This window comes from Megalops cyprinoides, chromosome 23, assembly GCF_013368585.1.
Source record: "Megalops cyprinoides isolate fMegCyp1 chromosome 23, fMegCyp1.pri, whole genome shotgun sequence".
Classification (NCBI taxonomy): domain Eukaryota; kingdom Metazoa; phylum Chordata; class Actinopteri; order Elopiformes; family Megalopidae; genus Megalops; species Megalops cyprinoides.
In genome coordinates, this window is record NC_050605.1 from 10,246,836 (window position 1) to 10,261,300 (window position 14,465).

The window sequence follows — 14,465 nt, forward strand, 5'->3', positions numbered from 1 at the left end:
TAGCAAATCCATAAAAAAGTAGCAAAACCTGCCATATGGAACAAAAAACGTCGGTGAATGCTTTTGCACTGTATTTCGCAGTGCCATGTGTTCCTTTCTTCCCCACAAGAAATTTGATGAAATTATGAAGGTAATACATTTAATAGGCTCACAGATTATTACGAAAAAAAGCACACGATTTGTGTTTGTAATTAATGACTTATTGTTGTCGCAATTATGTTAGCGATTTCTGGGCAAACGCAATTCAGTATGTTTACTTCTAAGTACAGCAATGTGTTGCAGCAATCACAGCGATGCATACAAAACATGCAAAAGCTTGCTGTAGATATTAACCTGTATTTTATTTACCGTTGGTTCAGAATGATATGGGCTCACATGAAGTATCGCACTGGGCTAGGGCATACTTCCCTGCCTTTAATCCCATATCTTCACACTACCTGTTTGCCATTCAGCTGCAGTTCTAGATCTATAACGGAGCATGTTCCTTTTCTCTTCGCCCACACCTCGTTCCCGTCGATCACTGGTGTAGACTTGTCACGCTGTGTGTCTACACCAATAAAATTTGAGGCTGGGTTGTCTGCGAAGAGAAAAACAACATACTTGGATGGCTCTGCCCAGTTCACATGATTACAGGAGCATGACGTAGAGGAGAAGACGCCATTAGACAGGGTGAGAAAGGCTGAGAGTGGTGGTAGCCAGCTGTCGAATCCGTATTATTGACATCGTCCCATTTACCATACGAAGGGATTCCTGTCCCCGTTTGTTACTTTTCACATCTGCCCTTTTTGTCACTGAAAATAACTGATGTGACCAGCAAGCTGCGGTTCTGCCGGGCTACTTTTATTCCTAAGGATTTCACGATGGCGGCCGGTGGAGCAGGGGGCAGTAGCAAAACCTATTCTTTCAAGGTGGTTTTGTTGGGAGAGGGCTGTGTTGGGAAGACATCGCTCGTACTGCGGTACTGCGAGAACAAATTCAACGACAAACACATCACAACGCTGCAGGTGCGTATGGAAACCTTTATCAGCATTATCGCTGCTGACCAGGAAAGGGTTAAACGGGTTGTTTATAACTAGGGACGAGCCCTCCGACAGTCACCACCGATAGTGCTCAGAAAAAAAAAATGACAGCAGATAACGTTAGTTAGGTGTTCAAGCTTTCCAGCGTGTTGCTGTTCTGGGCTGCACGATTAATGTTGTTACTTTAGTACTGGCGTGGCTAGCTAACTAAATATGTGTTAGCCAGCCACCAGAGGCGCGCTGAGTCAGCGGACAAGGGTGTAGCTCACGTTTATTGTTGCTAGCTAGTTAGGTGTAATGTAACAGTATCCAACGAAACTTTCCTTTTCGTATGCAGAAGCTAGCTGGCTAGCTACAGTATCAGATGTACTTTACTGTTTTCACATGTTTCACATGGCTAAAGGTTAGCTATTTAGCTAGCCACTGACAGTTTGGGTGTTCTGGGGTCAGTTTGGTTCACTACCTCCGACCAGACATACGTGGAGCGAGCGCAGCTCAACAACCAGGAGGCCTTAGTTTGTGGCAGGTGCTTACACCTTTTTAGATTCCTGAACTTGATAAAATAGGTAGCTATGCACAAAACGAACAGACAAACAAAAAAGCTAAAAAAAAAAAAAAACAAGCAAGCAAACAAACGTAAAACTAGACACTCGCTGTCAGTGGAGCTAAAGGTCATATAACTCATCCAACGAATTTGAACAGGCTGTGGGAGCCTTCATTTGGAGTTCCGTTAGCATGTTTAACGCTATGAAGCTGCGGCTGTCTTTGAACAAATAATATGACTTTTTAATGTCCGAAAACTGATCTCGCTGGTATACTGGAGGTGTGTACACGCCCCCAATCACTGCTTGTTCACTATCCTTAACAGGCAGGTGCTGTGCAGATCCACACTGGTCTGGTAGTAAAGACCCAATATTCGCATCCTCATATAATTACAAGTGTATCTAGCAGGACCGTCTTTACACTTAGCCTTTGAATCATCAATTAGATTTGCTGTAGGTAAAAAACGATTCAGGATGCCCACCTCCCAAACCACCCAGTTTCAGAATACAAGACCCCCGTCTGTCAAGTGTCATTCGTAGTGCTTCGTTGAACGATGGAATCTGAAGTACTTATTAGCCATGTGTGCATAACCTTTTATTCTTATTACAACAGTCAGTACTAGTGCTTGCATGAAAAGGTTAACTTCAGGATTGCTGGTAGGCTAATTTATTAAGTTACGGCTTCCTGTTTGTCAGCATTATTGAAGAGGCTTGTTGAATGTGTTGTCTACTGTGCTGTCAGGAACTTGCTTTCACTTCACTCATGAATTCTGCTGCTTATCATTTGCTCATAGACAACACATTTTCATTCCATTTTACTTATCATTTGACAAAGTTGTTGTTAGGTCATCTTTCACAATCTCGATTTAAAAGCTAATAACATGCTGGCTGATAATTGTTTTATTCTGGCTGATTTCATTGTAGTTTTATCCTTGGGGCCACACCCTTTAAACTCAGTCAACAAACTTACGGAAGCTTAACTTACTTTTATTAAAGGAAGAGGTCACCTTTCAAATGTGTTGTTGTGCTATACAATGGTTATTTTAGTGCCATGATTTTGCCACAATTCAAAGGTATAGGTGAAGTGTCCATATCTTTCCATTTCTTACACCTGCCATCTGTATTTGACATGCCATTTTCCCAATACATGCGGTTTTTTAGAATATGTTTTTGAATATCTGGGAATACCCCTGACTTCACTGATAAGGAAGAAAGCACCCCAAGCTAATGTCCATCGATCAGAATAGCGCAGCTAGTGATTGTGGGCACACCAATTCGCACCTAAACAAACCACGCTTCCTCCATCCTTATCATGGCCTCTTTTTCCTTTACCGAGTGTGTAGGTGGTTCAGTTCCCTGCTTCCTTTTCTAATATTAACCTCAGTTTTAAAAGTGTGATAACTGACGTTCTCCCAAATCATGCTGCCATGGAGCTGCCACTGGGATCCAGGAAGTGTGGGCAAGGTTACAGGAAGTGCAGTAGGATTGCATCAGCCTGGACTGAACTGTGGGCTTCTTTCCCCAGAGCGTAGAAAATGGCACTTTGCAAAGGCTGCTTTTCAAAAAGCCGTCAGCAGTTGATTGATGAAGCATTAGTAGTGACCAATTACTGAGCCTTTTCAAGTGTTCCACGTTGTTTTTTCCAACCATTACTTTGCAGTGTTTACATAATGTTTCAATGGATTTATTGGATTGGCTCAATCTTTGTAGGGTGGTGTTCCAGTCCTAAGATGGTTTTGTGTACATTTTTGCATTTCATAAATGATATATTTTTTGAATGTGCAGATAAGTAAATGTTATCTCTTGTCTTAGAACAAAGGACTGCCTACATACATATATCTTTACAGTGCTGTTTAATTACAAGGGTGTTTCTGCTGTCTGCCAGTGATTTTTACCTGCTATGTTTACAATTCTGACCAGCTTTCTTTTACTTCAAAAACATGAAGTCATATTACATACATTCTGTTTTTGTAATATGGACAGTATTATCTACATTAATGTGCAGTGAGCTTAACTGACACAATCTCTGGAGAGCAGCAAGTCCCACCAGAGAAATATCATCAAGCCTATTTAAATAAGTTAACAGTATTTCCGTGAATTCTCATTTTATTGGTGCATATGGAAAACAATAAGAGAGATAAGACAAAGCCCTCAGGGGCACCAGTCTTTTACATGTCTTATGACTTTTCATGGTCCTGCATGATTAAAGATATGTATTAAAACCCAGTTTAGCGCTTAACTGTATAGCCTTTGAAGTCAGCGTTAACAGTAGCAGTATCTATTTATTTTTAGTGTACAAATAATTTGAAATCCAGTGTTAAGTATACATGATGTATTTGTCTGTTATATTCATCATTAAAGGGCTGTGGTTTTTTCCTGCTTTTTTTGTGTTCCCTGAGAATGACAAGCCTTGTTCAAGTATTAAATGGAAACTTCAGTTAGTATGTTGATGATTCTATTCCTTGGTCCTGTACAGATTATGAATGTCTCATCTGAAGTGTACTTAATTGCTGAAATAATGAAGTGTTTCATAAGTCTTTGCTTGAAGCTGGCAAGCCTCTGGGTCTAAATAACCAACCAACCAAGATCTTTAATTTGATTTTATTTACTTGGATATTTAAATTCTGAGGTTCAGTTGCTGTGTTTTTTTTAATATTAAAAGGTAAGATTCTGGCCTCGGCCTATTTTCATGGTAGAAAAGACATCTCTGTAGAATGCATTTCTGGCTTCACTCTTTCCAGACACCAGAATGCCCCTTCAAAACCCTTGGTGTCTTCCTTGAAATTTGGAGAGAGTAAGTGAAGTCTGAGATTACAGGCCCTCACCGCCTCTGCGCTGTGCAGTGGAATGCTGGTCTTGTGTAGACAGGCAGGCGGGAAGTTAGGCAGGCCTAGGCAAATGTGATGCCCTCAGGGAAGATAATGAAACTGTGGCCACTGCTGAATTTTCATTTATCTGATATAATCTGCTTATTAAGCATGTGTATTCTTTTTAAAATTAAAAGTAAAACATGATTTCCTATTTAAGGTTTCAGATTATGAATTCTGAATCATGAGTTGCCTTTTCTGAATTAATTTCAACTACAAGATTTTTCTTTCCATCCAGACATTTTTTTTTTTTTCTCTTTAGAGGTGTTGTCTATTCTGCCTCAAGTTGGTTGTACAAGTTGGTTGTATGTGTATCATGCTGGATCTGAAGATTTAGTTTATTAGGAATTTTCAAAATACACGTTTCTTCTTGGGTGTAGGCTGCACATCTTATTTTGAAATGTGTTGCATCCATATGGCTTCATTAGAAGGGAATTTAGATCACATGTTGTTTACCACTCAATGTTTTGTAGAGGGGTTTGCCCTAACTTATACCTTGAGCAAGAGGTCGACAAGAGGCCAAGTCATTTCTTTTTTCCCAAGCAGTGGCACGTGACTTTGAAAATTGAAAATGAGGATATTGCCAGTTAAAATCTACATGTTGGTGCTACTAAAAGCCTTGTTTAAATGAAGCCTACGTACTTCACATACATACACACACACATACAAACAAGCTCACATTATGAGAGGATAACATTATTTAAAATACAATACAAGCTGAACAAGCTCTGCTGTTAGTGAAGGTACATAGCCAGGTTAGATGGCTCTTTCTTTGTTGATAATTCATATTTGAGGGATCACATTCATTAAATTTTGATAGCATCTTACAAACGAATCAGTTTTCTGCTACAAAGTCTACCTTCTAGGTTGTATTTTGCTTTTTTGTATTTTGATGAGATTGTGTCATTGTAACTAAAATAGCAGAAGGGAGAGGGGCCATTTATGCAGTTTCATACCAGCCAGATAATGAGGTAGGAAGGAGACTATAGACCAAATGTATCCCAGTAGAAAAGAATGCAGCCTGCATAAGGTCTTCAGACTTTATATGTACAGCTATTAAATCCTAAACAAGATGCCACCTTGATGCCATACTATAAATTCCACACTTATTACAGGAAGAAAAGTACGGTGATTGTGTTCCAGTTTTTTGTCCCATTTTATTAAAATGTCAGGGTATGTATGTAGAAGTTATTGTCACATTCAGATCCCACAAACAGTTCATATGACACATAGCTGGGGTGAGAGGTATCCCAATATCATATGGTGGGTATGGATGTCACATTTCAGCATAACAGATTATGACTTGGGAAAGTGTGTTGTATGTCGTGCATGATGTAATTCATGCACTATTTCAGACTTATGTAGGCTTTATATAGTTGCCTTTATATTGCACAGTGTGATTGGGTAATTGTGCAGCCTTTTTTGCTGCTGTTATATGTTTGTTCAAGAGCCATCAGTTCAAGCAGGTTGGTGGTCTTGGGACCTCAACTGGCAGGTAGGGCAAAGGTCTGACCTATATATGTCTGACTCTTCAGCTGGTGTAGCCGGTACCCCCTCTCCCTGCCCTGTTGACACAGACTGACTGGCTGTGACGGCTGAGAGAGGGAGCTTTTGCTCTCTCCGGCTGTCCAGTTACCCATGTCTGCCAGTGTTTTCCTCCCTGCCTGCAAACCCTCTCAGCAGGCTGACAACATTTTCCTACAGAGCCGTGAAAATCAGTCCGAGCCCCAATGTATCCACAGCATGCTGAAATCTGTACAAAGGCATTTAACTTGGCACCAGTTGCTGGGAAGGCTGGACTGACTGTCAGCTGAAACAGTGTTGAGGAATAGCCCCTGTCTGTGCGCAGCCAATCCCTAGCACCAGAAACAATGCCACAAGTGGAATTCCCGGTTCTCATTTCAAGGATTAAAAATCAATTGGTCAGTCAGTTGATCAGCATTTTTCTTTGTTTCCGTAATATGATTTTGGCCCGTAAATCTCACTAGACAGTTATGTTTCCTCAGCTCCAGCGTTCTTCATGTTGAGCCTCCTGGATTTATAACTGTTGTGGATTGGATCAGGGGAGGATCCCATCTCTTCTTCCTTTGTGAAAGCTGTTGGAGGAGCAGAGCACTATGGGAGACTTGTGCTGACTGACGTTACAACTTTTGTAGGCTCTTTTCAGTTTAACCACAATGTGCATTTGCTCCAACATCAAGATACATATTTAATCATAGAGCTTTATGGTTAAATTGGATTTGGACCCATGTCTGGAATTGATTCAGATATGAGAACACTAAAGTTTGTTAGTTTTACATAGTTGAACATTTAACCTCTGGAGTGTGACAAGGATGTGTGAGTGTTGGGTTTCATATTTTAAAAGGGTAATACAACACTACGTGTCGTAATAATAATAATAATAATAATAATAATAATAAATGAAATGTGGATGAGAGACTCCTTTTATTTTTACATTTGCCTGGTGGTATGAAGTGCCCTGTTCTCTTTGTCTGTGTTTAATTAAACCTGGATCTCAGAGAATGTAATTAATAAGCCAGGGATTCCCATGTGGGGCTGCAGGAATTGATTTAGAAGGTATTGCTGATGTCATGTTACAGCTATTATTTAAATGGCACCTCAGGCTGTTCTCAGAGAAAAGGTTATTAGTTTACCTTACAATTACTATTTAACATATATATGTAATTGGTGTTTGGAATTCATTTTCAGTATTCTGGAAAAAAATGTACAGTATTTGAAAATGAGCCCCAAGGACAGTGTTCGCATGGACATCCCAAGCACACAGTCAGTGGACCATACCAGACTAATTCATACATGCTTAGTATATCCAAGAGAAGACTTTCACAAAAACAACCTGTGTGTCTTTTTACATAAAATTTACTGTGGGCATCGAAACCTCAAGTCACCTATACTGTGTAATGGAATTTTGTCTATTTTAGGGTAGTCATTTTTAACTTAGGGTCAGTGGTTAAAGACTTTGGTGCCCATCAGAATGTAAACTCCTGTTGTACTATACCTTTTTTTTTTTTTTTTAGCTTCATCCAACTCTATTTTGGATTTGCCAGAAGCCCATTAGGCTCCTCTCACCCTGATAACCTCTGCAGTTGTGCAGGGGCACTGAAGCAAGATGAATTCAATCCACTGTTACACTTGCCTGCAGCCAATGGCTATTTTTCATACTATGAGTCACACAGGGCACCACAGTGAATTTGGTGCCAACAGGACAATGGATGCTACTCCACTGATGTCATCTGAGCAACTCTTCAGGAGCCTGACAAATTGCAGGGCGCCTGTGGCTGGTGGGTCGAGGAAACCCTGACGACATAGTCACTCCCCCTTCCCTCGCGGAACAGAGCCAGTTTGTTCCACTGCTGTGGGCTCTCGGATGTTGTTGGCTGAAAACGGGACTAGGATCAAACCCAGACTGCAGGGCTCAGCCTGCACTCGAGGCAAGCGCCTTGCGGACTCGGCCGCTCAGCAGCCTGGCCGCCATTCATTTTAATGAAGATGCCTTCTGCCAGCCTTCCAGCGGTACAGTATTTGCAGTCGATAACAAGTTAATGAGGCAAACCTTTAGCTCTGACTCTTTTTTTTTTTCTGAGATTACCCATTTTGTGTCTCTGATTTGTTAGCTAGAAACTGCAGTGTTCAAATTTGCGCGCATAGTGTGGCATCACGAGCAGAATGTGTTTCTGCGGGCTCACTGGCTCAAATCCTAAAAGCTGCCTTGCCCTTCAGCACTGTACCTCACCTGAATTACTCCAGGCAGTTCTGGATATGTAAACAGTGCAAATGTAATCAGTAAGGGTACATAATGGAAATGGTTTTTTTGTCTGTGTCTGCCAAGAAAGTTATTCAGACACAGCAATGTGAGACCGTTCTATATTACATGCAGATGGTGTTGAGATTACACAGCATACATGGCTTTGTTTAGTGAGTCTTCTTCATTTAGGTTGACGTGACTGAAGTGCATATTCTCATGTTGGTTTGACCCAGATGCAGAGTAAATGGGTACCAGAAAGTTTTAAAAGGTGTGTCTGCCCTGCATTCATTTCCAGTTTACTGGGAGAAGCAGCGCTTATCGTTCAGTCCAGCCAGTGCTTGGTCTGTTAATACAGCAGGCATGAACTGGAGGGTTCAGACAGGAGGCTAGGTGCATTTAGGTGGGTGAGGAAGATCAGGACTTTTATCAGTAATTCCCAGGCTCCAGCCAATCAGGGGAGAGCGATTACCTCGCTGTGGGATGCCGTGCTTGGAACGGCGATGAGCCACACGGCTCCCAGCATGCACCACTGTTGTTGACCCTCCGGTAGCATCGGGCACACCTGCGCAGAATCGGTCGCAGTGTGAAAATGTTCCTGCCAACGAAGTGGGTGGATTGAGAGTTCAGTACCAGCAGTCACTAAATGAAGACTTTACTCACATTGGAATGCAGTGCAACCCCTGACTCGCTCAAGTTGAAATGTCATGCTGCATTCAGTGTTGTAAAGCACTCCATCCAGCTGCTGTATTTAGGCTAGAAATATGCTCGGCAGATGGGTACATACACAATATAAGTTCAATCAAAAATGCAGGCTTTACTGATTTTTTGTGAAAGAGGAAATTGACAGCAGTATAAAAGGCTTTAGTCACAAGTGGTGCACATGATTTGAACTTGGTGTAGTTTACTATACTGGACTTGTAAGCTGCTTGGATAAAAGTGTGTGCTAAATGAATGAATTTAAGTGTAATTATGCTTTATGCCAAAATCCATGTGCAATAGGTAAAGTTCCACTGATTCAAATCATACATTTATTTTGAAGCCTCTAGTGAGTTGTAAAGGTTTAGCTAATCATTAATGCACTTCATTGATTTGATATGCAAACATTTAATTAGGTAAAAAATAGTATTTGTACAAATTAAAGTTTGGGAAGCTTTTTATTTGCTTTGATTTTTAAAGCAGCTTTATCACATTTTATTGAACTGGCATTCATCAGATATCTTACAAGTCTTTCTCAGTTCCCAGCTATTGTGCCTCCTAAAGTGTCCTAACCCATTTATTGGATTGACTGGCTGTTACATTTCCTACCCCCTTGCAGATGGGTAGTTACTCTGCTACCTACCTAGTTTGAGCTTCATTAGATGGTGACTGGTGTAGTTTTCAAGCGCAAACATTTCTCTGCAGGTCACCCAGGACTCTGGCAGTAATTCGAGAACCCTGTCAAGCACATGTGATTTCGGTCATGTGCCCATGGAAGGCCGCAAAGTTTATAGAGTGTAAATTTGCCCGGACACTAATGACATTTGCATATGCCACGCATTTATTTATTCAGTTCTATTTTTAAACCATTACTTTGTTGGAGGATGGCAGCAGCATATTTCCAGACTGACTGTCAGTACAGTTTAGGATCATTGGAATTCATGTGGGTGAAGTTGTTCAGTTTTGAAGCAAAAATATGTGGTTGTGTGGTGCATAGGATAAGTGAGTGTGATTGTGCAATTAAGACCTCTCTGTGTCATTAGGTGAATGCACCACACATTCACAAGTCAGACTTTAAAGAGTTCTTTCAAGTCATAATTTTCAAATACTTGCTGTCTGTTTTTCTGCAATGTTTTCAAGATCCAGTTGTTGCATGTACAATGGTGATTGTAGGGGAAACTACCATAGCATTTCAGGTAACAGCCCCAGATACTGTTTAAGCTCTGAGAGCTCTGACATGCTGGGTGCTTGGATGGTTTAAAGCACAAGTGTGAATGTATTCACACAGTGAATAATTTTCCAGGTAGATGAGAATTTAATGTTCTGCAGAGGGAATTTTCCAGCTGCAGAGTGACAGGACTGGAAAAACTTGTGTGGCATGTGGGCATGGTTGTTCTTTCATTCCCAAGTCTGTTTTGCCTAGAATTGCTTGCCATATCAGCAACTCTGCATTAGCGAATTTGCATACCATGCTGCAGACAGGTACTCAGTGTTCCTTTTTGTCCTTCACAGGCATCCTTCCTTACAAAGAAGCTAAACATTGGAGGGAAAAGAGTGAATCTCGCAATATGGGTAAGCCTCTTTTTTATGTTGTCTTCCCATCCGTTCCTATTTCTTTGCTCTCTGTTTTTGAGAAGAGGGAACTACTAGCAGATGGCCTAAGCTTTCATTTCCCATACAAAACACTTCACAGCTGACTTTTATAACTGAAACATATTTTAGTTGAGCATTTTACTACAATGATACATTGGCATGGTGTTTAAATGTTATCCTGTTAACAAATCTGAGAATTTAAATAAACATTTTCCCTTTTGTACAACTGTGAAGAAATACGTATATTCAGTACCATGTTCATGACGCTCAGCTAAAAGCCCCCTAACCTCTACAATTGTCACCATAGGAAAATGTATTCCCTCTGTTGGACTCCATCTCTGGCCTAAACAGTCCTATTCTCTCTTTCTCTTTCCTTCCCTGCACTGTAACAGGACACTGCAGGCCAGGAGAGGTTCCATGCTCTTGGGCCGATCTATTACAGAGACTCCAATGGAGCCATTTTAGTGTACGACGTCACCGACGAGGACTCTTTTCAGAAGGTGGGCAAGAAACACTCTGCATGTATGCGGTCATGGATAAATAACTGGAGCTGTTGTTTCAGTATTTCCACTGATGGCCGCTTCCTGGTTATTCATGAGATGGGCCCGTTGGGAATGTTTTTTTTTTTTTGGCTCTGAGTGATGTGCGTAGAATCGTTACAACAGCACATCTCTTGTAATTGCAATTAGAACCTGGCAAGTAATATTCTTAGATACTGCTCATTATTAGTAAGAATGTGCCCTCTCTGGAACTCTTTGGGCAAATAATGCCTACATGTTTGAAATCTTGATTGAGAAACCTTGATATATAGATTTTATGTCATTAGCAGAGATGACACATGATATCTGCCATTAGAGGTGATAAGCCAGCCTGCAGCCTTGTTTATTTCTGTCCCTTTTGCATTTCAGGTGAAAAACTGGGTAAAAGAATTAAGAAAAATGTTGGGAAACGAGATATGTTTATGTATAGTAGGTAAGTATAACTGTATACTCATGCAGTTATTAGTCAAATACACTGTCTGCCTCTGTATAAAAAGGTGTCTTGTCAGTTTGTGCCTCTTTGATCATGTGTCTATAAGTTTGATCACAAAGATAAGATCATATGATGCGTAACAAAGACAGCTGGTAGTCGTGGGAGTCATGACATTGACCGCTCATGCAGTTATGTTTTTTTAGAGGCATGAGATGTGGGCTATTCAGGATGTGAGGGCATCTTTCCAGACTTTCAAGTTCCGAAAAAGCTCATCACATGAGCCGGCGTGGGGGCTGAGGTTGTCTGACAACGTCACACTGCTGCTGCTGGAATGATGTGCTGGGGGTTGTCTGTGATTGAGTCCGCTGCTGCTACTGGTATCACTGATAGCCCAGTGACTTCATTAGCAAAAGTTTGGACTGTCAGTTAGAGCTGTCCCTGGGCCTGTATGCGGCCTGTACGACACTCGCTAAGGCATGAAAAGGGGAGGGGTCTGTTTAGCCATCTCAGTTGGATTATTGTTCAGGATGTAAGCTAATTGGAATTTATGTGGGATTTTATAAAAATAGGGTTTGATAGATTTATATATTCTACCTTTGCCCCCACATTAGTTATAAAATATGTTTGGATTTGGATTTATCTCTCTCTCAATGTTAATAAAATGTGAAAGTGGAAAACTATTATTTCAAAGGAAATGAGGTTTTTTATAAGGTCACCAGCAATATCCATGGAGAAAGACAAACTTGTGACCATAAAAAATAACCAAAAAACACAAAGATAGCATTCTTCATTTTATTCATTTATTTCAGTGTGTTTTGATGTTTTCACAATCATTTTTCATCAGATTCAATCAATTAAGACTTGATTTTGAGTCATGATGTTGTCAGGTTTTCACTGGGCTTACAGTTATCATCATCGATCTTTGGCTATGCATTCCTTTTTATAAATGGAATTCTTATGTTGTTGCTTAAATGACCAATGGATATGATCAGAGAACTCGTGTATCATTCTGTCAATAATTCATTTCATTTTACTGAATACAGGTAACAAAATAGACCTGGAAAAGGACAGGAATGTGGCAGTTGAAGAAGCAGAACAGTATGTATGAATGTCTCTTATGTTGGTTCTCACACACATATGCCAGGGTAAAGTGCACTGTAATTTGTTGTGGTGTGCTAACACTAAAGTACAGTACAGCTTACAGTGAAGTCATAACTGTTCTGTCTTTCCAGTAATGTGTCTCTCCAGTGTTCCAGTAGACATTGTGAACCTATGTTAAATTGAAATAAATTTTCACTCCTCAGGTATGCAGACTCTGTCGGGGCGAAACACTACCATACTTCAGCCAAATTAAACAAAGGAATTGAAGAACTATTTCTTGACCTTTGTAAACGTAAGTTATCACCTTTTAATTCTGATATTGTTTTAGGCAATACATGCAAAGTCAGTCGATCAACTAGATCTCTATGAGAAACTTCAATGCAAGCATAGCGCTCAATCAGCTGCTTGCCAGGTGTGTTTGTTAGGAAATTGCCATTTTCAGAGCCTCCTGATTGGCTCAGTCGGAGCCTGTTTACCTGTACTGACTGAGTGGTATTAGGCAAGCGGCCCATTCTCTACTTGCGTAGCTTCACCTGTTTGTGACAGATGATTATAATGATGCAGCAGTGGATTGAAGGCTCAAAGATCATGCCAGTCGTCCAGTCTGTCCATGTTCTGTCCAGGCGCTTCTAACCCCATATTTATAACCCCATATATTTATGTTGAACAGGAATGATGGAGACTGCACAAGCAGAGGAGAGGGCGAAAGGAAACGGTGCCAGCCAATCCGGTTCGTCAAGACGGGGGGTACAGATTGTGGACGACGAGCCCCAAGCTGCCACTGTTGCAGGGGGTTGTTGCTCTTCAGCCTAGGACCCCCCCCCCCCCCCCCCCGCCCCTCCTCCTCTTTAGGACTGTGGAATCTGCTCCCCTTCAGCACCTCCTTTCCCTCAAGACTGCCATTGTCCATCATCCACTGAATTATCACACCCCCTTCATGGAATAACACACGTTAACAGTATTCCCAAGTAATCGCATTTATGACACTGAAGAGACTTCTGCAAACAAGTGCTGATCTAGTGGGACAGAGGTCACCAGCACAAAGCTGAGTGGCATTTCTCTCTCTCTTTTTTTTTTTCTTGATTTAATGAGCAATTGCCCATGATCTCATGAAGTCAGCGACCACGTTCTATCCTTTCCCATGGACATAACCAGATCCAACCACCCCCCAGCCCTGCATCATAAATATTTTTTCCTTTGACTTGGGTAATGCACAGGTAGAACTCAGCTCTGAAAAAAAGCTTAATTTGTTTTACTTTTAAAAACAAATCTTTATTATTTAATAACTTATGTGTATGTTCTATGAAAATCAACAGTGCACATGTCCCAACCCTTTGTGTCTTTAGTGGGAAATTGTGAAAGCTCTGCAGCTCAAGCTTCTGTTTTAAATTTGGCAGATACTATTTTTGCAGGTTTTTTGCACTGGCCCAGTACTACAAAAGCTTTTGTTATACTGTACTTCTCCCTGTTTGCCAAGTCGGTATATAAAACAAACAAAAAAAAAACATTGTACAGTACTTATTGAATATTTTATCTGCTTTTACAAGCTTCGGGGGAAAATACACAGGTATAGAAGAGTGTACATTAGTCTTGTTAATGATTGTAAAATGAAAATAACAATTGTCGGTGAAAGCACACTTTTTGGAATTGTAATTTTTTTAACTGCTAGTACCATAAGTGTTTTGTAATTGAACAATTATAATTATTTACAATGCATAGGTGTGAAAAGCATTTTCATTTTCTTAAAGCTTAACATTTACTCTTGTCTATCATATAAGGATGTCAAACGCCTAGCTCCAAACTAATGTATTACAAGATTAAAGAAAGAAGGGAATGTTTACAAGTTTTTTACAACTCCCTTTTTCATGAATTCACTGTTTAATAGTTTTTTTTTTTGTAGTTTCTTTTTTTT

At 40.5% G+C, this 14,465-nt stretch overlaps 1 protein-coding gene across 1 annotated transcript; it reads left to right on the forward strand.

Moving 5' to 3' along the window:
* Positions 1-658: 658 nt before the first annotated feature.
* LOC118770336 (ras-related protein Rab-21-like) lies at positions 659-14,190 on the forward strand. Its single transcript, XM_036517944.1, has 7 exons — positions 659-1,004; positions 10,400-10,459; positions 10,873-10,980; positions 11,389-11,452; positions 12,496-12,550; positions 12,757-12,845; positions 13,224-14,190. The coding sequence occupies exons 1-7, from the start codon at positions 861-863 to the stop codon at positions 13,364-13,366; spliced, it is 663 nt and encodes a 220-aa protein (XP_036373837.1). The 5' UTR covers positions 659-860; the 3' UTR covers positions 13,367-14,190.
* Positions 14,191-14,465: the final 275 nt, after the last annotated feature.